We start from the raw sequence: 22,759 nt of genomic DNA, 5'->3' as shown, positions 1-22,759 counted from the left end.
CTCAGGGGCCCATGAATGGATACGTGCCTGTTCCTCCCTATGGGAATACTTACTAGCCTGCACTGATTTGTAGCAAAGTGATTTTGGGATTTCATATTTCTATGGACTTTAATTATCTTGTCGTTCGGGGCCCTTAGAGGATCAGTAGCAAAACAATGGTACCGATCTAGCTTTCCAAGGTACATTTTTAAAAGAGCAAAGGCCTACTTGTTCAAGTTTTACTGAATTTCATGTGTAAATGTAGCCACAGAATTAGGTCAGCCTTATTTTGTGTGAGAGGTTGGGTGTTCTGCTTACTTTCTATAGTTTGGCAGCCATTTCCTAATCTGGGTTAATACGAGCATGTAACATGTTTTCGGGTGTATCTGTACACTTCAGGTTTAAAATACATGGAGCGAGGCAGTGAGATGAAACTGAGCAGTTGGACCAGACGAGCTCTGTATCCTGCCTGCAAAGTTCACTTTTGGCTTTATCATCCTCAAGAGCAGTTCAAAGTCACACCTATAATATAATAACAGCCATGTCCCCATGGCTGTTCTGCACAGCATGCAAATAGCGACTGGCTCAGAGGGCCATAACGGTAAAATGTCAGCCAATGGAGAAAAGAACAGAGCCATAGTTCCTGGTCAGTAGTGCTACTGAAGGTATTCTTATTACCCAAGAGCATTTTTTTTCCCCAAGCTACTGACCCTGGACATAGATGCTATTTGTTTTATTATCCTCTTGGATTTTTATGAGGTAAAGTCTTTAAGGATATAAAACTTCAGCCCATAAAAACTTTGGAGGAGAAAACTTTATACGATACCATCCCTAAGGATCTTTCTGCTTAAGACTTTATGCACTGAAGTCCATACCCGTGGATGAATATCTGGCAACGTGTCCAGGAAACAGGGATGCCTACAGAACATCATCTGTCATGCTGTACACTGTGCAGCTACTCAAGATACAGTCACACCGTGGAGAGGATTGTAATGGCTCCAAGAGACTCGCAGGAGAGTCCTTGCAGAGAGGGCAGGACAACTGTTTTTTCCAATCTGCATGTGTTTCGGTGTCTGCATCTGAAGGGTCCTTTCCGCAATGTCCTCATAGATACATCGGGGAGGGTGTTGCTGTTCTGGCCTTGGCATGGAAGAAGTGTCAGGCTTTTTCATGAGTATGGGGGTAGCTGCTAAACTGATAAAGAGGATAAAGAAAGATGATTTTTTTTTTTTTTGCATATCTTGCAAGTGAGCCCTGCAGCAATATCTCAGCACATGGTGCTACACTCCAGCCTTCAATTCAAGCAGAGTTAGAAAAATGGAGTCCTTGAGAGGAGTTTAAACCATGAGAAAGTGCTCCTCTAGCAAATCACAATAATGTAAACACTATGATTGACATGAGTCTGCTGAATTTGGTGGTTTACCTCAGCAGCAGACAAAATCTATTGCTTTAGCAAAGATGCAAGAACTTGCTCAAGAAGAGGGTGCAAAGTAGTCTGATGATAGGGAAGATTTCTTTTTGAAGTTATGGGACTGACTCATGCTCTGCTATGTCAGGAGGTTTATATGCCTGTTTTGGAAGTGTGGGGAATCGGAGAAAGTCTGCAGAGAAACCATCTGGAGACAAAATGTCTCAAGGAGTATTTATATTGTCAGCACTTCTATTGAAATACCAATTAATTCCTCCAAGAAACGCAAGTGTTCACAAAATCTGAGGGACATACATTGCTATCATGACAATTCAAAAGCCAAAAGAGGTTCCTAAACAACGAACTTTGTTTTGATCAAGTGTTTGAACTTGTATTTGACCCAAGACCACATATTCCCCTGAGCAGCTCGGCTCTGCAATATCCTTGCATTCTATCCTAGTAATGTTACATTTCACGGACCTTTTAGTAAAACTTAAACTTTAGCCTAAGCAATCTTATATTGTCCCTTCAACACCCACTAAAATTCTGTTAAGAGCTCATAAAACGGATAGGTAGATGCCTAAGAAACAAAGCCTTCCCATGCCAACTTTTGCTAGCAAATGATAGAGCTACTTCAATATTTTTATGAAGATCTTGCCATTTTGCCTGCTTAGAGCAGACATAGAAGAAGAAAAATGACACTGTGGCAAAAAATTCTTCATAACAGTGACAGCAGCTTTCCCTGCTACAGTCCCTAACCTTAATCCTCTTTAACTACAGAAAGGTTTAATTTGGAAAATCCAATTATCTTGACATCTAGAATTAGCCAAAAATTTAGATATCTTTCTAGTGCCTTATCTTGCAGCTGCAGTGCATACTCAGCCACTGTCTCATTTACAGTACAGCAGGAATTGATGCTTTTATTGATGATTTTTATTAATGCAATGATATCAGTCAGGGTAAAGCCATTAGCCTCTTCTATGAACTGCTTCCACTCAGGCTGGTAGTTAGAATTATGGGCACACTGCAGTGCAACCTATGCGCTTTTCTCTATATATTTGCAACCTTAAAGAAGTATCTGGCAGCCCTGCCACTAAGTCTGTTGCTGTTGTGATATGAATATCTTCTCAACAGCATGATCTTCTTACATCATTTTTATATATTTTTTTTTCTGCTGGAAAAATAAGTAGACAGAATGCCAGAGCATATCCTTTTCTCAATATGTTTATGGTAAGAATAAATCGTGTATTATACAATAGATGAGAACTTTCTGCTTATCTGCCATGTAATGCCTCCCCATTAATGTAGGTCACATCAAATATCAGCTTATTTAGGTTCTTAAGTTATTAACGTATTTAAGTCTCTGTGAGTTATTTTGTATGCAGTGTATTTTGAAAGCGGATTTGCAGAGTGCCACAGCGATAGATCTGTGTATTCTGCTGACTTCTGAAAGGCAGAGGTATTGCAAATAGGTTACCTTAGGCTTCAAGATCTGATTGATACTCTAGTAAGTGTCTCTTTATGTTTTGGAAGAAAAGAAATCCATGCTTTATGTTCTTCCAAAGAGATCACTATTCATTAAAGAAAAACCCTGGAATACATAGACTATGGGAAAGGCTGGAGGCTGCTCTGAAACCCCCTGTTCATGGTGGTGGCAGGTGGGAAAACAGCAGAAATGTGGGGATGCCACTCTGGTCCTGGGAAGCTCTCTGCACACCAGCCCCTGCTCTGCTCTTACAAACTCAGGTGCACAGAGTGCCACAGGAGTCCTCAGCTCTTCTACCACATGCTACCAGCTGAGGATCCTCCCCTTTCATCTCAGCACAGGGCTAAATGTGAAGGATTTCAGTGTTTCTCTGCTGCAGTGGAGCAACCCTGAGACCAATGACACAGAGGCTGTATTTGCTTTGCAAGGCTGATCCACAGCATTGACAAGGTGAGCCCCTGCTCCTGCTTGGGTTACGGTTTGTTGCCATCGGTAGCTACCGTGTGTATCTGTACAGGCAGGAGCTCTAGCTCCAAGCATCCCTGCAGAGGTGGCTCCTGGCCTGGGCTACCTACCCCTGCCCCAGCTGGGACCTCGCGGCTCCCCGAGATGCTGTGATGTGAGCAGAGCCGGTCCAGCAGAGTGAGCTGAGCTCCCGTGGACAGGCAGCGTGAGTGCCGTGCCATGCTGGCAGGCTCTCGCACCCAGCTAGCTGCAGTGCAGACACGCTTCCCTGGCGTGGTGATGGAGGCAGACATAAATCTGCAATGGGGCAGTGGGGTAGTGGGTGCAAACATCAAAGAACCACCCCCGTGAACAGGCCAGTTCTCTAAGTGAAGCTATTGGCCAAACCCACAGCTTTTAACCAGTTTTGTTAATATTGCCCCTTTCTTAAAGATACGAGAGATTTCGTGGTGAGAAATACCCTAATTCCAATAAGGCAATTCACTGTGACTGCTCTGAGCAGCAGGACGGCCTTTCCAGTGCTGGGAGAAGCCTTTCTCCATCACAAGTCCTCAGCAGGTGCTGGGTCAGCTCCACATGGCTCCTGCTATGTCAGGAATGGGTCAAGGTTTAAACAGCGGGGTTATTTTTATGTGAAAGGGGATTATAAACTGTGCTCAGCTGAGCAGCTTTGGTAGCCTGGGCTCAGACAGACATCTTAACTCAGACAGGCAGAGCTAAAGGTTGAGCATCGCTGAGTGCTGTACATGAATGTAGTCAGAACCTGCTGGCCAGCGCCTGGATGCTGCATCCATCTGGCGATTCATTGTCCTGGTTTTGGCTGGGGTGGTGTTAAATTCCATTGCAGTAGCTGGTACGATGCTGTATTTTGGATTTAGTATGAGAATAATGTTGGTAACACACTGATATTTGTAATTGTTGCTAAGCAATGTTTACACTAAGTCAAGGACTTTTTAGTTTCTCAGGCCCTGACAGTAAGAGGGCTGGAGGGGCATGAGAAACTGGGAGGGGACATGGCCGGGACAGCTGACCTGAACTAGCCAAAGGGTTTTTAGGGTATTCCATACCTTAGAATGTCATGCTGAGTATATAAGCTGGGGGATGTTGACCAGGGCCTGCCTTTCACTGCTCGGGGACAGGTTGGGCATCGGTCAGTGGATGGTGAGTAAGCAACTATATTGTGCATACTTGGGGTATTTTTCCCTTTTGGATTTTATTTCTCTCTGTCTTTCTAATTACAATTATTATTAATTATTTATTTATTATATTTTATTTCAATTTATTTATTATTTTTTTCTTATCTTAACCCATAAGTTTTACCTTTTTCCTATATCTCCTCCCCATACCTCTGGGGCAGGGAGTAAGCGAGCAGCTGTGTGGTACTTAGTTGGCAGTTAGGCTTAAACCATGAGGTTCAGGCAAGTGCTTGAGAGACAGGGAGTGACCCTGGTAAGGAAATACTTCTGGAAGAAAGGGGACACTTGCTGTAGGGGGTTTTCAGGACTTTTAGCCCAAAAAGGAAAAAAAACCCCAAAACCAAAAACCAAAAGGAAACTAAAATGCAGAAACTAACTGAAGGAGATGTCAGTCCTTCCTAGCACTGAGCTCAACATCTTTTGGGAACTTGACTTAAATGTGAAGAGATGAACCAGCCAGCCAAAGACAGTGACTGATGTGGTTAGCCTGTAAAATGGACAGCACTGTTCAAAGGGGCAGCGAGAAATCATGCCCAAGTCATTGCAATAGCAAACTACTTTGTGTGGCTGAATGGCTGCTAGTTTAGTAGAAGACAAGTTGACTGTATGTAGAGGTGTTTCTGAAAAGTGGCTATATCTATTTTTGTGTGATGTCTCTGTAGTTCTTCAAGAGCAGATGTGCAAATGGAAGGCCACATAACCAGTAGCAATCTTGGGAATGGCGCAAATTCCTGCCTGTAGTTTCACCTCCCTAAAGAAAGGAGATGGTATACAAAAAAAGGGAAGAGGATAATGAATGTGTAACTTTTTAAGGACCTTTGCAACTCAAGGGAACAGTAAGGGCCTGAGAACTGCACAAAATATTTTTTTTACGCTGATTTCTCAGGTTTCTTTTGTAAATCTTAAAGCTCTGCTTTGCAACCCAGTAAAAGCCAGAATGAATTGAAAATTCTACTTGTGAAATATACACATTACTTTTGAGCTACCCTGTAGGTTTTTAAAATGGTCTGGAGCTTTGCTGGCCAGGTTGTTCATGTTGAGCATCTTTGAGACATGATTTATGGGCCTCTGTTAACAATTAAAATCCTAATTGGGTTGGTATTTTGTTTCATTTGGGGATTTCAACAGCTACAGCAAGGTATGTGTTGCCTGTTATATTAAGCTAGTATTAAATAAATCCATCTTTCCTGAAATTCGAGCAATTAATCCATCTGTTTTAATAATTGTGACGTTTAAACTAATAACTTCTCATAGCATGTAAATATAAGTACGATTCCAACAACAGTTATTGTACTATGAATGATCTGGTACCAGAAAAATAAAGTAGGTAGAAAACACATGGAGGTAGATATTATTAAAGGTGAAAGAACACAAGAAAAATGTTAATTCCTTAGTTCTGTACATGTAGAATTGTTTCTGGAATGGAAGTACCAGCAATAACAAGAGCAATAAGAAGCTCCCAAATCAGTATCAACATGATAGCAACTCTCTGTTATGTTATTTTATTTGCCTTCTCAATCCAGTTTTCAATTACTCCATATTTTTATTAGTGTACCTGAGAGCAGAATGAAGCTGATTTTTTGCAGCTGAGAATTATGTCTTATAAACAGTGCATTCCAAAACCAGACTGGTCTGAGTCCCTGAAATGGCATACATAGGAAGAGGCCCATTCTACACTGAAAAAATGTTAATAATTAAATAGCCATGAGGCAATGAGAACACAAGAAATCCATGCACTGGTCAGAAGCCATGCTGAGATAATCTAGATATCAGTGCATTGTCTTAAGAATGAACTGATCTCCCTGCTTATGGGCCAAAATCTTTTCGTTCTAATGTGTAGGATGAAGGAAAAGCATTACATCCCAATTTTCCACCAGAAAATTAAAAGCTGAGTGCTTCAAGGCAAGTGTCCTTCAAAATGGCCATAGATACAGAAGAGGGAGGATTGCCTATTGGTTTTTATGAAGAGTGATAAGAGAAATGTCACCTCTTTTCTGACACAAGAAAATTCAAAATTAATTCTTAAAGCAGAAACAATCTCCACAGACCTCTGAGACAATATAGGCTTACGCATATTAGACACTTACTTCTGCCTGTACACACAACAGTCATTGACCTCAATGGGATATTCCCCCAGATTTGATTAAAGAAGGGACTTTTCTGCAGTGAAGTGTGGCACAGCATGATCTGCTAAAATAGCCTCAAGAATTAATGAGAAATACATTTTCTCAGTGATATGATGGCCAGGCTGCCCTGAGAGGCTGCCTGTCAGCTCCTATCAGTCATTCCATTAGGAGGATTGCAAAACATCCCTGCCGTTGCCAGCTTGGAAACCTCACGCTCCATAGCAGGACACGGGTCAAACATGAGTGTGCAGGACTGCTGATGGGCCTCATCCCTGGCTGAGACTGTAGAGGAAGTTTTGGCTGCCGAGAGCTTTTTCCTTCTAACTTTCTTGCCTTGGCTCATCACCCCACAGGGTGTGAGATAAAGCTGAGCTCTAAAGGAGTTGACAGCACTCATCGCTGCACACTAGGTGTTCAGCCACCTTGCAGGGCTGGGTTATCATTTGCTTTGTTGTGTGATATGTGTATTTCTCTGTGCTTGCAACAGCCCAGATTTTTGAAATGGAAGCACCTGATGTTCATAACAGCAATGAGAGAGCAAAACAAATGTCTGAATATCCAAACCTCTGTGTCAGCCAATGCATGTGCTACTGGAAGCTTTCTCTGTGATGTTGAGTTTAGCTGACAGAAATATTCTCAGAAACACAAGTTTGTGAGCTCCACACGCAGCAGTCAGAGCCAGTGTTTTCAACGTGCCAAGAGCAGCTCTGTGATGGCTGCAGTCTTGGCCAAAACACTGGGGTTGAACTGGAACTAAAGCTAAAAGCCCAGTTTACTTCAATGCAAATTAAAGGTCTCCATTTGAGCTGTAGCAAATACACATTAGCTACGTTATGGAATTAAGGCTTTTAGTACAGATGGTTACGGAAGCATACAGATATGAACCTACAAGCTTTGAAATGCCTTCCTGGGGTTCTGTTAGTTTCTGCAACGTATGCGTTTCTGCTGCAATGGCATTTAGTGTAAGACTTTGGCTAGATGGGATTGACTTTGGATATAAGCACATAATGAGCAGAAACTTTAGTATCAAATAGGCCACATGGTTTTCACAATGAAATAATAAAAGCAAATACATTTGTACTGTGCTAATGAGTTAAGCCTGAGATGCTTAAAATTAGGTAACAAAGGCACTTTATACAAAGATGTCCATGCCGGCAGATATTGGTGAACTCAGGCTGCTACTTTCAAGATGTTTGCAAAGTTCCTGTTTGATAACGTTGGCATTGTTGACATTGTAGTATGGATGCGATATGTTTTTACTTGTGGAATGAAATACCCAGCTTATATAGCACAGTTTTTAGCTAGTGGAAATAATTTACAAAGGTGTGAGTAAAACTGAGCTGTTTGGAGAGGCACTCTTACTGTGGGATGAAATATCTCAAGTTCATTGTTTGTTTTGCTGTCGCCAGCTGAGAAATCACATTGCTGATGACAAATGCTAGCAAGCTTACCTGATTATAGTAATAAGTTAGTTTAAACTTTGTCTTGCTGCTACCACTTTGAAAATATCTACCATAATACATTTAATAACTTTCACAGTATTATTTATTGTGATGAACTCTATTTTACTCGCCTATCTTTAATCTAATGGCCAATACACAAATCATCCAATGCATATTCCGTAGTGGGTTACGAAAAAGAATGCATCCATTTGATTATATGTTAACTTGAAATTTTCAATCCACAGAATAAAATATTTGAACAAAGAAAAAGTCCCAACTTACTGAATGATATAATCCATTGCAAATTACTTTTTCACCTCTCATCAGCATTATACCTTTATCTCAGAGTGGAACGGAAGGTGGGTATTAATATTCAAAACCAACACAGGGCATTAGGTATTGCAGATCACTGTACAGAAGATCCAGAAATAGATGATTTACTTTAAAGGGGATAATCAAAGAAAGCTAATCAAAAAGCTAATCAAAAAGAATATTTAAAGTTGCCTTGATCATGATCCATAGGTACATATACAGGGAGAGGATAACAAGTACTAAAGGATCTTTAAGCTTTCAGAGATGAATGCATAATATAAATTGCTGGAAGTTTGGACTGGCCAAGATTCCAGTTTGTAAAGTGGGGGAGAAACAGGGGACAACCATGCAGCAAATCATCTGTTAAATGGGTTATGGTAAATTTTTTATTATTAAACTGTTTAAATGGGGATTGGTTAACTTTCTCAAAATCAGTCTCTGCTTTCCTCTTTTGGCACCAATGCAGGAAGGTAAGAGTGCAATTCTGTTGTGTTTTTATGCAGGAAGTCAGATAATTCCTCACTATAAACCCATCTGGCTTTAAAAACCTGTCAGCACAAACCTTGTAGTGTGCCTAAGAGGAGGTACACAGTCACATGGAACAGATCACTGCTGAAGAAGAAGGTATATGTAAAAGTTAGTAATGAGGAGGGGAGCGATGTGAGGATGTTTAAGATGAGTTTTGAAGAAAGAGGACACCTGGCAGCTGATGTCAGGGATAGCAGAAGTTCAAAGGAAAGTATAAAACCAAAATCAGGAGAAGAAAACCAAAGGAGATACAAGATAAAGACTGCTTTAACCATGAGAAATAGATCAGGAGGGGAAAACCCAGTGATTTAGAAGTAGGATAAATAATAAAGAGCTTGGCAGATGTGAATTAAGGGCCTGAATTTTTTGCAGTAAAGATGTCAGCTGAAGGATTCGAGTGGTCTGTACAATGTTTTGAAGCCATCAAAGAAGAAGAGGACAGTGAGGAGGAAAAGCCTTTTCCAGCACTTAAAAGAATCATGAAAAGAAGAAACAGAAGTAGTCGATGACACACCAGAAGATTATATACATGACCCACTGATCAAAGCAGAGGGTGACACATCTAATCTAAAAATCTTTCTTCACAGAAGTAAAAAACAAAGGGTCCTGTTCACCATCTATTCCCTTCCTCCTCAGAAAATTTTGCTCATGGTTGTGAGGCAATGCTAGCGTGTTCTGGGGCAGAGGAGTAGTTAGCAAGAGAAGCGTGCATCAATAGCTGTTGCTTTGGTTACAAAGGCACATGAGCATGTATAGTTGTGACAAGTTATTTTCAGCTTTACACTGTGAAATAGAGAGAATATTAATAAAAAAGATTATGTTACCTCTGCTTGATGTCTCTGTGGTGGAAAGTCCCAGTGCAGTGTCACATGCTACATCATCCTGCATAATTGTTGCTGTGTGCTCTAATGACATTGAAGTCACCCCTGACGCCGAGTGCACAGAACTCATCAACTCGAGAAGGAAAAGGTTGTTACTGGTGCTGGGGATACGTCTTCATGAATAGCATTTCTTAAGTGCTAGCTATTAACTTGAGTGGGAGCAGTACTGGGCACCCAGCTGCCTCTACTGCGTGTGTGTCAGCACATAGATACCGCTGAATCCCTAGCCTAGCCCACGCTAAGGCATACGCACAAAAGGCACAAAATTGCAGAGCAATCTCTGTCTCCCAGTGAAAATCAAGCACGGTGGGGGATCAAACAAATGGTTAGATCTCTACTGACATTTCAGAGCTTCTGCAGACAGAGATGACAGCAACTCAGGTTTAGGAGAAAGGCAGAGAAGGAGTGGGAATGGGGTGCAAACAGCATGGTCGTGCCTCTTGGTACTACAGGGGTCCATGGAGGCCCAGGCATGAACTCTCCATCGGGAAGAGAAACGAGCTGTGAGCTCTGGAGTGAAGCAGAGAGAACCCAGGGTCCTACCACTGCGCTTACTATCTAGAAGATGATGGTAATGGCTGGAAGCGATTCAGTAGCCCCACTTCTGTGCTGTGTCCAACCACAGCTTCTGGTTTAGACTCCATGAGGAAGCACTGTGATGAATCTTGCCCTTCATGCCACTTTTTTCGGCCCTGTTACATAGCAGGACGGTCTGACCCCCTGGGGGAGAGGACAGCTATGACAGCTTCTCCTTTAAAAGTTTATTTTTTGAAGCTTCGTATCCATGACATCAAGAAGGGAAGTCAATGGATAGCAATGTTAAGAGACAAAAAAAGACATTCCATTTGAAGAAATGACCCCTTCGTAAAACCTGTTTGTGAACTCGAGATTTTAAATGAGTCTGACCCAGTGGGGAAAAAAATCAAACTGTTTTGTACAGAAGAACTTCTCTGCTGGAAAGCATATAAGAAAGTTCACAGGCACTGCAAACGCTAGCCCAGTGGGTAATTCTCTGAATGAGATGCACTTCGCACTCACAGCAGTGCTGAAATTCAGCAGCTCCCAGGACTGAGATTTATTCCATTCTACCAATAAGAATGCAACTAATAATAGTTTTAAAAAGGAATAATTTACCATGTGAGAGAAGATAAAAGACCAGATTCTCATCTTTATTACTCTGGCTAATGCAGACATATTTTGCACCAGTTCACATAAAGTACAGATGTCACAGATGTTTTCACAGAATAGACCCAAAATAAATGGGATCAGAATCAGACTTTGAAATTTTATCACAAGGGATTTACATTGTTCCTAGTATAATTAAATTCCCTGTGTACTCAAGGAAGACCTGAGGGCCAGGTCCACTGTAGGAGGCAGAAGGGTATTCCACTGCCTGAGGCCCGAACACTGCACTCCCTCTGAACTGCGCTTTGGTCGCACTGAAACAGGGAGGGTGAAGGCTGGGACACCACTGGCAGTGATAAGCTCCTGCAGCAATAAGCCTCTGCCAGCAAAGGCTTTAGCATCCCTTCACCTCCAAGTTTATGTGCGAGCTCTCCTCAGAGCAGAAAGGGGTACCCTTAAACTTAAATTTGTGCTGATGTGGCTGCTAAGTATCACTCAAGAGACAAGTCTCATTGAAGTCAATGGTCTACTCCCCACATAAGTAATCTTTGTAGGCTGGGGTCTTACTTAGCCATCCTTCACAGAGCACTTTAGGTTCCTCTGAGACCATTTGTTACAGTCATTTTTTCCTCCCCTTCCGGTTGAAGAGTTTGGAAAGGTGTCAGAGGATTAGTATCATGCAAATTGCAAAAGGAAAGTGTCACTGTGGAAGGAAGACTTCACAAAAAATAGCTTAGGGGACTCTACAATATCCAGAATTAAATTTTATAGCAGTCCATAAAATTGAAGTATGAGCCAAGGGTTAACAACCTTGAATTTTGCCCTTAAAATTAGTCCAAGAAAATCTACTTCATTATAAATACGGTAGTACTATATAGTGTCCTGTTGATTGATATGCCCAAGAGCTACCTTTGTCGGCAGTCTTTTAAGCGGTAATCCTTCATTTTGGTCTTAATAGTGAGATAGGCACCTCCTTCCTCATTGGGCTATCAATTTTTACCTGCCAATACAGTTTGATGAGCTTGCTTGTATGCTGCTCAGTGCCTCCTGTCAGCCAGTACATATAGTCAGCAATCATGGCGCTCCTGATGACAAAAGCAGAATAAATGAGTGTAAAGGGAGAGAAGGAAAGTATATAGCAATGTTTAAAGGAGGTAATATTAAAAGAGTGTAACGTGAGGCTTGTATCAAAAGAGTACACATAACTCTCAGCCTTTGCCCAACTTTAAGACAAGCATTAGTAAACATTTTTTAGCTAGCTAAACTATCTGCAAGCAAACAACCCTAGATTTTTTTTTTTAAATAGCTTTCAGTATTTTATTCTGAGCAAATATTTAGTGACTGCTATACAACATTTCAGTCTGGCTTTTCTTTTTTTGCTTTAAAGTATTTCTGGGTGAAATATCATATACATAAGTATATTTCTTCCAGGACAGCATCAACATGTATGACACTAGCTTGGCAGTCTGAGAATTTCACTTTTCTATGGCAAACTCAGACATAGTTCACCTTTGATTAAACTATATCTTAAAAAAACAACCCACCAAACTAAAAGTAATCAGCTATCTTGCTACCTAATTGAGTATGCTTTAGTACTCCCACTGTCTGTGACAATCATTGCATTACTCTTTCTAGACTGGAGGATATTAAAAAACTATTGTGCAATGGATATTAATGCAGAGTCTTAACAGACTTTAGAAAATCAGTTTGCTTTTATGGCTGCCTCTCCACACTGCTCTCCATTTCCTTTCCTCTAGAGATTCCGAATCCAATTAAATGTGACTAGATGTAATTCCAAATTGTCACTTTAGTCAATTAAACATATAATAATCTTGTGTACCTAATTACTAGCACCAAAAGTTTATTTGTTGATGTAGTGCTATCAGTGTGTACTTCTGCATGTTCCCCTTATCATTGCCTATATATTAATTGTGCTTTGACGTTACTGTAAATTGAATTTGAAATTTCCCCCTAGTTAAAAGTGTCTCACAAACAGTAATCCCAGTCCTGTTGTAATACCCTTTCAGAATGTACTTTCCAAGGCTGTATTATGTTCTTAATGAGATATAACCCAAAATACATGGATTTAACAATAAACATTTCAAAGCAGGCCCAGTATCAGGGGGTAACATATTGTTACAAACAGGAACAAAATCTTCCCTTAGATGTTCTCATACAGCTCCTGTTAATTTCACTGGGAGAAAAGTAATTCAGTAGGATCCATGGATTTCTGCATAAGGGCTGGATTTAACCATAAGCTTTATCCAATGCTCATTCAAATTGTTGGCAAAAATCCTCTTGACTGCACTAGAACAAAGAGCAGTTTCTAATTGAACATCGTTAGCCCAGCCGGCACAGGATGAACAAAGGATGAAATCCTCATTGCCTTGAAAATCACTGGCAATACTCTCATTGACTCCAAATGGTGCCAGAGTTTAATCCCAGGAACGACATATGGATCCTGTGGATGAAGCAGAGAAGGTGAGCAATGCATCCAGCTTTGCCTGCTTGACCTGGTGATGGTTTTGAGGAAAGACCTTCACTGCATCCTGAGGTGCAAAAGGGAAATAACCATGTGGCACAAAATTGATGGAAGACTTTGAATGAATCTGTCACATTAGAATCTATCATATTATTCTCTACCTTTTGTCTACTGGAGGCGGTCTACAAAGCTTCCAGCTACTGTAGCAATGACAATAGCTAATCCGTAGCAGTGTATGTGAGCGGTGGTGGCCTCCTGCGGCCACCTTGTCAGAAAGAAGGGAATTTCAATCTAAATTCAGAGCAATTCCCAAGCCCTAAAGCTACATTTGCAAGTGGTCATTTACAATTTGGGATATAGATATACCGGCCCCCAACTGCTGTCATTTCAAAGATTAAAACTGGCAAATCCTTAACCTTGAGCGTCACCGTATTGCTGCCTGCTGCTGCAGGAGCACTGCCACGGGTTGAATGCAATCAGCTGGTACAGAGCCACTTGCAGCCGCTCTGCCGTCCCTACTGCAGGCTACGCACTGGCAAAGCCAGGATCTGTCCCACTGGCAGCACAACACGACATCCAATTCGTGACCTCTGGCTTCTCGGCGGTATCCAACACTTCTCCCGGGGTGGCACTGCTTTCAAAGGTGGAGATGTGCACAGAGCCCTGGACAAATCTGGAATCAATTCTCAGACAAGTCACTTTATCTTTCTCTGTTTCTCAGCATCAGCTGTAAACTGCAGGCAATCGTATTTGACTGATTTAGTTGTTTGGTGTGCGAGTCCTCCTGGCGCAATCTTTTGCTAATTTTTCGCAGCGTGCTCAGCACAACACCACTCTGATCGTGGCAGAGGTCTCCAGGCATCACTGCAATCCAGACAAACACCTTTCCTCTTTATTCTTCCTTCTTAGTTGGTTCGTATTTAAATAATCAGAACACGCTTACATTTTCAGCATTCGTGTTTAGTTTTTCAACGTCTGCTTTTATCCCTGATAGATTTCTCCATTATATCAGGAATGGCGAGGCACACACGTAAAACCCCTCCCAGCCTTTCGAGTGCCTCCATCCCAATTTTACTTCTCGGTTCCTTAGCCATCAGAAAGCACCCACAGGTCAGAACTGACACTTGCTATTGTGACCTCAGGGCTTATGAGGGACTTAAAAAATTCCACTTTCAAAAGAAACACTAGCATTAATGCTCTCTATGTGTGTGGCCTGTGTCCAACACCAAATGTGCCCAAGTCAGAGAGTTTTCTTTGAAGGCCTCGAAGGCTGAGTTCACAGGGCCAGACTGACACACGCAATAAGGAACTGTGAATTTCCAGATGCAAGGACACACGTGGCGTTACACTGTCTGAATATGGTTACAGGGCTGGGCACTGAAAAATATTTAGGGACCTAAACACTCAGAAACCAAAGGTCCAGTTGGGATATTTAGGTAGGTTAAAAGCCTGGCTCCCACTGAAATACAGGAAGGCATGAAGCACTGAGCTGGGTTCCTAACTCCCTGTGAGCACCTACCCATATGGCCCATAGAAACCCAGGTAACAAAGACTTTCAGCAAGAGACTGATGAGCCCATGAAGCACTCTGAAATGAGACTTAAGCAAAATATTAAGGAAATACTGTTTGTGAAATTATTATTTAAGATCCTCAGCCAATGACCCAACTCATTAACATCATTTTCCCTCTCCATCAGAGTGAAAGCCTGTTGTGTGCACATATCTCAAGACACCATACTTGGTTTTATTTCTTTTTTGATAGCTACATGCCTAACAGCATTTCAGCAAAACTGACCAACCTTCCTTCAATGATACAGCTCTGGAGGTTTTCTCCTTTATTTGGAGGGCCCTTCTTTATTTTAAAATAGACTCATTGGCGATGTTTTTTTACACTGTACAATGCGATGCTTCCATTTCCTTCAATGTACTAGTGAAGACAGAAAATTTGCGTTCCCCAAACTGAGAGGAAAATATGAAAAAATGAGGAGTGGAATTCACACTTTCTGACTCTGAAGCTTCCCTTCTTATATCTGATAAAAATTTCCAGGGAAGAGGTAAAGAATATAGGTGAAATAGTTACTCTTACAGGTAATTCTGCAATTCAGATTATTCTGGTTGTATGTATACAATGATCTCTTCTTGGTCGGGTTAGTCCAGCGTTACACTTCCACCTCTGCTAAAGACATGCTGTATCTATTTTTAAAACAGTTTGAAAACTAGTTACAGAACAAGCTGCAACTGTCTTTTCTAGTTGCAGATTGAAAACATTGGTCCAATCTGCAGACTGATAAAATACTAAGTACAGATCAACGGGGGAATCTGTAATGACTAAAGTAGCCATCCATTGTGAATTATAGTCAATTTTATAGGTAAAATTATAGATGGAATGAAGCATGCAAAAGTCTAGAACATACTGTAGGATTGCATTTTTATTAAAGGTTTATGGAGATAATATATATCTTGAGAATGAAGCTGAGTTGCGTCATTGTTCACTGGTACTCCATAGATAAAAAAGCAGCTCTGTGGTGAGTACAGCTGAGACTGGCGGGATTAATTCCCCTCCCCAACAGGGGTTTGGGAAGAGCAGAAAACAGAAGTCCTTGAAAGAAGTAATTTCCTGATACATTAACTGATATTCCCAGAAACAGAATGAGGGACCAGTCCCTGCCTTGTTACAATACCAATAATGTATATTAAATGCTATGTGTAATGTTATCAGTTGGAATCAGCTGTTACATTATGTGGAGATTTTGGAGAAGTAATGCCAGCCAGCAACAGACCTCGCTTTGATTTGTACCTCTAGAGAGGCTACATAGGAGTTCAACTTTGAACCTTCCTGAGCGCAAGGAACTTCAGGTACAAAAGAACGGGAAAATAGCTCCTGTTTAGACCAAGTAATGCATTTTTCTGCATGAAATGCCATCTTTTTTTTCTTGGTTTTTTTTTTTTTCTTTCTTTTCTTTCTGTTAGTGGGATCTTTCAGATAGTGGTATTAAACTATGTCTGTAAAGAACAAAGATACTTGCATTCTCTTTCTGCTTCTGACACGACGACTTAATTGATATTCAGAAATATTGGCCTCATATTTACAGAACCATCCAGCAGTTTTGAATTACTAATTAGAAATACTTAAAACATGCCTGAATTTCAGGTGTGCAGCCCACCAAATAGCTCTGTCTGAACCGAAGCAGTTCTGACAATACACCTTCAGGAACACCTTAGGGGATGTGGCAGAAAATGCAACACTTCCTTCTTTCAGAACATGAGGCTTTCTATTCAGATTTTTTTTCCCTTGTTGCTGCTTTGGGCCAGTAAGAAGTTCCATAACATAACCAAACCCATCTGGGTGAATGTAGTAAGTCTGGATCCAAAGGCATCTTGCAATATCTGCTCAGTGTGGCCACTTGGTGGTGCAGAATAATAAGATATATTTCTATACATGCAAGTGAAAAGCACACCACAGATCCTAAATTGTCTCCCTCAGCCCATCTCCAGACATGCATAGGACTTGTAATAAGAGTCAAAGGTAGCTTTTGCTGCATGGCAGCTGCTGACACTATCAGCCAGCATACAGCCAAAGTCTTTGCCGAAGCCATGCAAGCCTGTGACAAGAAAATGGATGGTATGGGTGTGAGAAATATGCAGAGTTTTCTGGAATGCACCAAAGTGTTACATTCCCAAAGATGACAAGAAATTAGCATTGTTGCTAAATACTTGTGTGTTCATTTACCAATGTAAACACTGGGGAAAAAAATGAGGGTAAGACTCAAGGTCAGCTTCTTAAGCCTTGACTGCTCCCCTTGAGCTGCACAAAAAGGAAAAAAAGCCCTGAAGGGGAGAGGGTGATTTCTTTGTAGGTGGCAGAGCCTTAGGAATAATTGCAGCCTATGCACATGGAAGTAACTTTCACTCTTCTATGCTATTCAGCCCCAATTGCTGCTAAGGTCAAGAGACTGATAAGTGGCAGAAAATTACCTTTGCTCTCTACCTCAAGTGATCTCACCTGGATCTGCACTAAGTGATACTAATAGGCAGCCTTGGCTACTGCTACCTGATGTTAGTTGTGTGCAGACCTAACTGCCTGGAAAGGGTAAGTGTATCTCTGTTTTTTCAGTTTAACAGAAACTTTAATATTCTTATTTAGATCAGCTCTGAAGGAGATACCTGGGTATTTGAGCTCTCTAATGTCAGAGTACTGAGTCTGAGATATAAGATGCTAAATAAACTACTGCTCTCTTCTGGGTGACCTTTCTCATTTTCTTCTGAGGTTAGAGAAGGAAAATAATGTTTATAACTGGAATAAGTAGGAAGTAGTAATTTTAATGCAATTATCTTGTTTGAAAAGTGAACAAAATAATAATGGTTAATTTTTAAACATCTCCATATATCCTAAATAAATGTAAGCTTATTACTTGGATGTTATGGAGACACTTAGAAATGATTACATGATGAGAGATAAACAGAACTCCAGAATACTAAGCAGGAATGAAATTAATAATGTCAGTATTTACCTATATGCAGACTAGCCCCAAAATGGGGCCAAAAGTTTTGTTATCAATGCATAACACCTTGATGTTGCTAATTCCTGTTGAGAACTGGCTAAAACTTCCTTTGAAGCATGTCACCATTGGCCTTAAATGCATGGGGAAGCTGCGATAAAGCTCTCCTGTCCTGCCAAACCCTTCCAGGTTGGCGATGGGGTACGCTTGATGTCTTTGCTGAAGTTTCTGGGTCATTAGTCCATTGCTAGAAAGCAGAAGTAGGTTTCCTGCGAGGCAAATGGCACCTGTATTTAGAACACATATATTTATTATCATCTGTCCCATGGCTGCACGCAGGTAACAACTTCCTGTGTCGCATTGAGATTGCAATGCAGTGATAACTAATGTTTCTCATTTAATGGCAACTGTTACGTGAGGACACAGAAATTGCTTCACAAACGTGAGCTGAGCAACACATGGGGAAATGACAAGTCTTTTAAAATGACAGGGGATGCTCAAGCAACCAGGCTGCTAAGCCCAGCAGGATCTTGGGCTCTCCATGACGTGGTGTGAAACACGCACCGGTCAAAATGCACGTGCTGTGCAAATCTCTGGAGGCACAGGAGGCTGCAGGGCGTGCGCAAGCCTGACAGCTGGGGACTCAGACAGGGATGGGAGAGATGGGATGGAAATTTCAGAGGCCCGTGGTCTGTTCTTATTCTGGGCCCTGGCTGGTGCTTGCTCTGCTCTCTGGTGTCTCACCATGTCCCCCGCTCCCGGGGCTAGGCGGGTACATTGTGCTGTCAGTGTTTGGGTTCACTTCTGGAGTGGGGTGTGGAGAAACGAGCATCAAAGGCTGCCTCTTCCCTCTGAGGGGGCCCTGTCCCAGTGACCTGATTGACGCTTGGACAATCTCAAGTGATAAGAAATAATGTGCGTGGTGGAGTAGTGGCTGGTGATCGCAGACACGGATTAACGTGTTATGTTGGTGTCAAATGAAGTAACAGGCCATGTGGCCGTTCCTCTGGGCTTTGCTCCCAGCACTTGTCTGAGCTCCTTCCCTAGACCCAGTTTATGAAGCACTGCTTTTGAGGGATTGCTCTGGGGAGGATGGAGGACACCTAGCCGGCGGGAGCCCTTCCCATCTGAGGGAAAAACATCCGCTTTCTTCTCTCACCTTGGGCACCATGCCCACCTGCCTGTGCAGCGGGGGCCCTGCTCCCCAAGCAGCCCGCTGGGCCCGTGGCCCTGCGTGGGGGACAGCCTGCAGGTGGTGGGAGCAATGCGGCCCTGCGGCCACAGCAGCCCCTGGCATGGGCTGAGGGCAGGCTGCCATGCTGCAGCCCTGGGACAGCCGCTGGGCCCCAGCCCTGACAACTCCCAAAATACTGGACAGAGGTAACCCTGCCCGGCTGCTAGGGCTGCCTCCGGCGTGGTGACCCGCAGGCCCCGGCGGGACCCCCGTGTTCATGTGTGGTGTAAGGAGCTGTTGCTATGACAACAGGTGTGTCTATATATTTTTTTTTTTCTTCTTATACATTGGATTTTTTTATTTTGGGTTAGGAAACCTGAAACAATTAGGCTGGAGAAGGAACATAAACTTTCCCCAGTTTTCCCTAGGGAGGGCCCCAGCAGGGTACCGAGGCCTGTGGCCGGTGTGTGCAGGAGGCAGCAGCTTCTGGGGTCCCCCGGGCTTGAACGCCCAGCCCCACTTAGTTAGATCCATTTAGATCCCTGTCTTTAGTACAGCTGTAAGGTTTGTGAAACAAACCTGGACATACAGGCTAACACAAACTATTCACCCAGCTTTCTTGTGCTACATTGTCAAGCCTGACTAAAAGGAGACGCAAACCTGAACTCTGACAGAGGGCTGAAGTTTACTGCTTGCAGACTTGGTTTGCTTTTCAGTGGATGGGATTACCTAGACTATTAACTTTTTTTTTTTTTTAAATAAGAATGTCAAAAAGCTGAGTCAGCCATACCACAGCTATTAAGATCCTAAAACTTCTTCCTCCTTAAAGATTGCTCACCCCTACTCTGTGCAGTCAGATGAATATGAGTTGTTTGTTCTGGCAGAGGGACAGACAGTCTGTTTTCCCCTACATGTATACAACAATTTCAAGTCACTAGTGTTCTAGCTGGTGATAAAAGAGCTATCTTAAGCTTTTCACAGAACACGGTGACACTGTTAAATCAGCACAGCATTTTGATTAGCAGAAAGATGAGAGCTATACAGCTTAATGAGAAAAAGGGGCTGAATCCCTTCTGTACTTAAAACCCCAGTTTCAGAGCAAATAGGTGGCTACATTTTTCTATAAGTTATGAATTTTCACCTTACTACTGATTCAAGGCTATTCAGTGTCAGCAACAGTCTGAACTATTTGAATAAAGAAGAAAAATTGCTTTCATGCCTTATTGCTCATCTGGTCAGGCCTTCTCCTGCAGATGCGTAACAGGCAGCTGTGGGGCCACAGCCCGTGGACTTAGTAACTTGAAGGACACAGAGGCTCTGGTAACTCTTTGTTCAGGAGCTTTGAGGTTCATCCTTGGGTGCATGTTCCTTTTCTAGCATTCCTGTCCTTGAAAGAAGGGGCCAGTGGTTTGCCTGTTCTGTCCTTGAAGATAACGTGGACCTCTGAGGTTTTTCTGTGGCTTACACATCCCCTTGCACATAGGTGTCCCTTATCTCCTTCTTCCCGAAGTAGCAGTCCTTATATTGCCAGGAAGGTTCATTTCTCCTTGGCCTCCTCCAAGAACATTTTCTCAGTTTTGGGACAGAATTGAGCCCAGGACTCTTTCCTGAACTTTCCATTCTGGTTATTAAGCGGTGTTTTGATCAGCTGTGACTGTGTGTCCTTTGGCTGGGTACTAGTAGTAGGTGCTGTTGGAGGCTGCTCCTAAGACTAAATGTCTTCTAACACCCAAAACTTCTTGGTAACTTCCGGACTAAATGTATATAAAATGCATTTATGTCCATTTGTTCAAGGGCCAAGATGGTCTTTCAACTGAAATAGGTTCTCTCCCTCTTGAGGTTTAAATCTTTACTCTGTTTGTCAAGAGCAGTCTTCTAACATCAGAGATACCAATAGAGGAGAAATATATTTACTAGCTGTCGTCTTAGTGAAAGTGGTTGCTGCACTTTGGAATTCATCATCTGTGACCCCACAGGGGTGTTTCTAGGATTGCTTTACAATGCCAAATGACCTCAGGCTGCACTCCACATGGTGGCATCTTATCAGAGTGCTATCCCAAAGGAACCACTATGCAGCTGACAGAATTCAGAAGTGATGCAGATATGCCCATATCTAAGTCCTTACATTAATTCAGGCATCCTTGTATTTAGACTGCTTCATATATTTATCCTCCTGATACTGGGCTCTACTAGTAAAAATTACACACAGAGGAACTTAAGCTTAAATTACAGTTGACCCCACTCTAACCTATGACCTTCTCTGAACCAAAGAATTCTGTCTGGCATGTCCTCAGAGACAAAATCTTAGGGGATCTCGGCTTGACAGGTAGGCAGAGTTAAATGTCATTACCCATGCTGCTTGTGCCGAGTAGAACTGTTCACAGCCAGCCACTCCTGCCTGCAAACCCATACAGTGTTTGGGGTGTATTTAATGAACTATGCGATAACTTAAAAATCACGTGAGGGGGTGGGAAGGCAAGGGATACTTAAAGGCAGAAAAAGGAGTAGTGTGACCTTGTTCTCATGCAAAAAGCAAGCAGCAATAAATGACAGCTTATGCTAGCAAAAACCAAGTTTGTATTTCCAGAAACTGCAACTGAATATCTGTATGCCATGGTTTGTCTGTAATGAGCAGAGTACATTATGCACCATTAGTGGGGTTTGACTAGGACCAGTGACTCCAGTGAGATGACGGAAGTAGTGCTAAGCTTAGTTTAACACAATCTGCAGAAGCAGCTCTGCACAGTTGCTATAACACTGTGTTAAACTAGGCTAAACTCTGAATACTGCTATAGTCACTGCTTTTGGAACCACTCTGGATTCAGTCTGTCAGAATGTTCCTCTCCTTTACAAAATACATAATCTCATTTAAAATCATCTAGTTTCCTGAAAGCTACTCAACGTGGGGAAAAAAGCTGACAGAGTTCCCTCTTGCCTGCTGATGTAGTAAACTTACTGATTGCTTATCTGCAGTAACACCAACTGCATTTATTTTTTACTTATTTTTTAAATCATATTTATGAATACCACCTTGGTTCATACTGTCTTCTCAAATATAGGCATTTATACGTATTGCTTCTTAGGAAAGTGTTGTGTTTTGTGTGTTGTGGTTTGTGTTTTTTTTTTTTAGCTTTTATTGTTGTGTGTTATTTTAAAAAAATCTTTGACTTGACTTCAAGGAGAAAGCCCTCCTTCTCCCCCTGCCCCCTCAGCACTCCAAACAATTCCCTTTGTAACATTTCATCTGTTGGGATATTAGTGAATTTTTGGGTTTGAAAGTAGCCTGGGCAGGATTTTGCACCTGTCACAAGCAACATACTCTCCTAACACAGCTGTAAAATATCTGGCTGATCAGTGAACCTCAACTGTTGATGATTCAGTAGATGACAATTTCTCTCTGAATCAACACCCCAACAAGATTTTTTTAAGAAGAGACTGTTATCAGTGAGATATAACCGGAGATCTAGGAACTGTCACAACACTTCATTGTCTTTCAACAAAATGTTTCACTTTCATAATTTCAGAGTGTTTTGTTTGAAAAATAACCTGTGCTTGTTTTGTTTTGTTTTACAAAAAGGTGTCAGTGGGTTTACGGTCCAGTAAAGTATTCCAGGTTTATCTGAAATCCTGTTTCTAAAGAAACCGGGAAAAACTGTT

At 41.9% G+C, this 22,759-nt stretch overlaps 1 protein-coding gene across 1 annotated transcript in view; it reads right to left on the bottom strand.

The window, feature by feature from the left end:
- Positions 1-22,759, bottom strand: part of SPATA16 (spermatogenesis associated 16) — an 87,318-nt gene that overhangs the window by 35,323 nt on the left and 29,236 nt on the right. Inside the window, exon 5 of the mRNA XM_005242847.3 lies at positions 11,949-12,033. Coding sequence (XP_005242904.3) covers positions 11,949-12,033 — 85 coding nt within the window. The remainder of the gene's footprint in view (positions 1-11,948; positions 12,034-22,759) is intronic.

Source organism: Falco peregrinus, chromosome 12 (genome assembly GCF_023634155.1).
Source record: "Falco peregrinus isolate bFalPer1 chromosome 12, bFalPer1.pri, whole genome shotgun sequence".
NCBI classification, from domain to species: domain Eukaryota; kingdom Metazoa; phylum Chordata; class Aves; order Falconiformes; family Falconidae; genus Falco; species Falco peregrinus.
The sequence above is the reverse complement of the archived record's forward strand: the minus strand, read 5'-3'. Positions and strand labels throughout refer to the sequence as shown.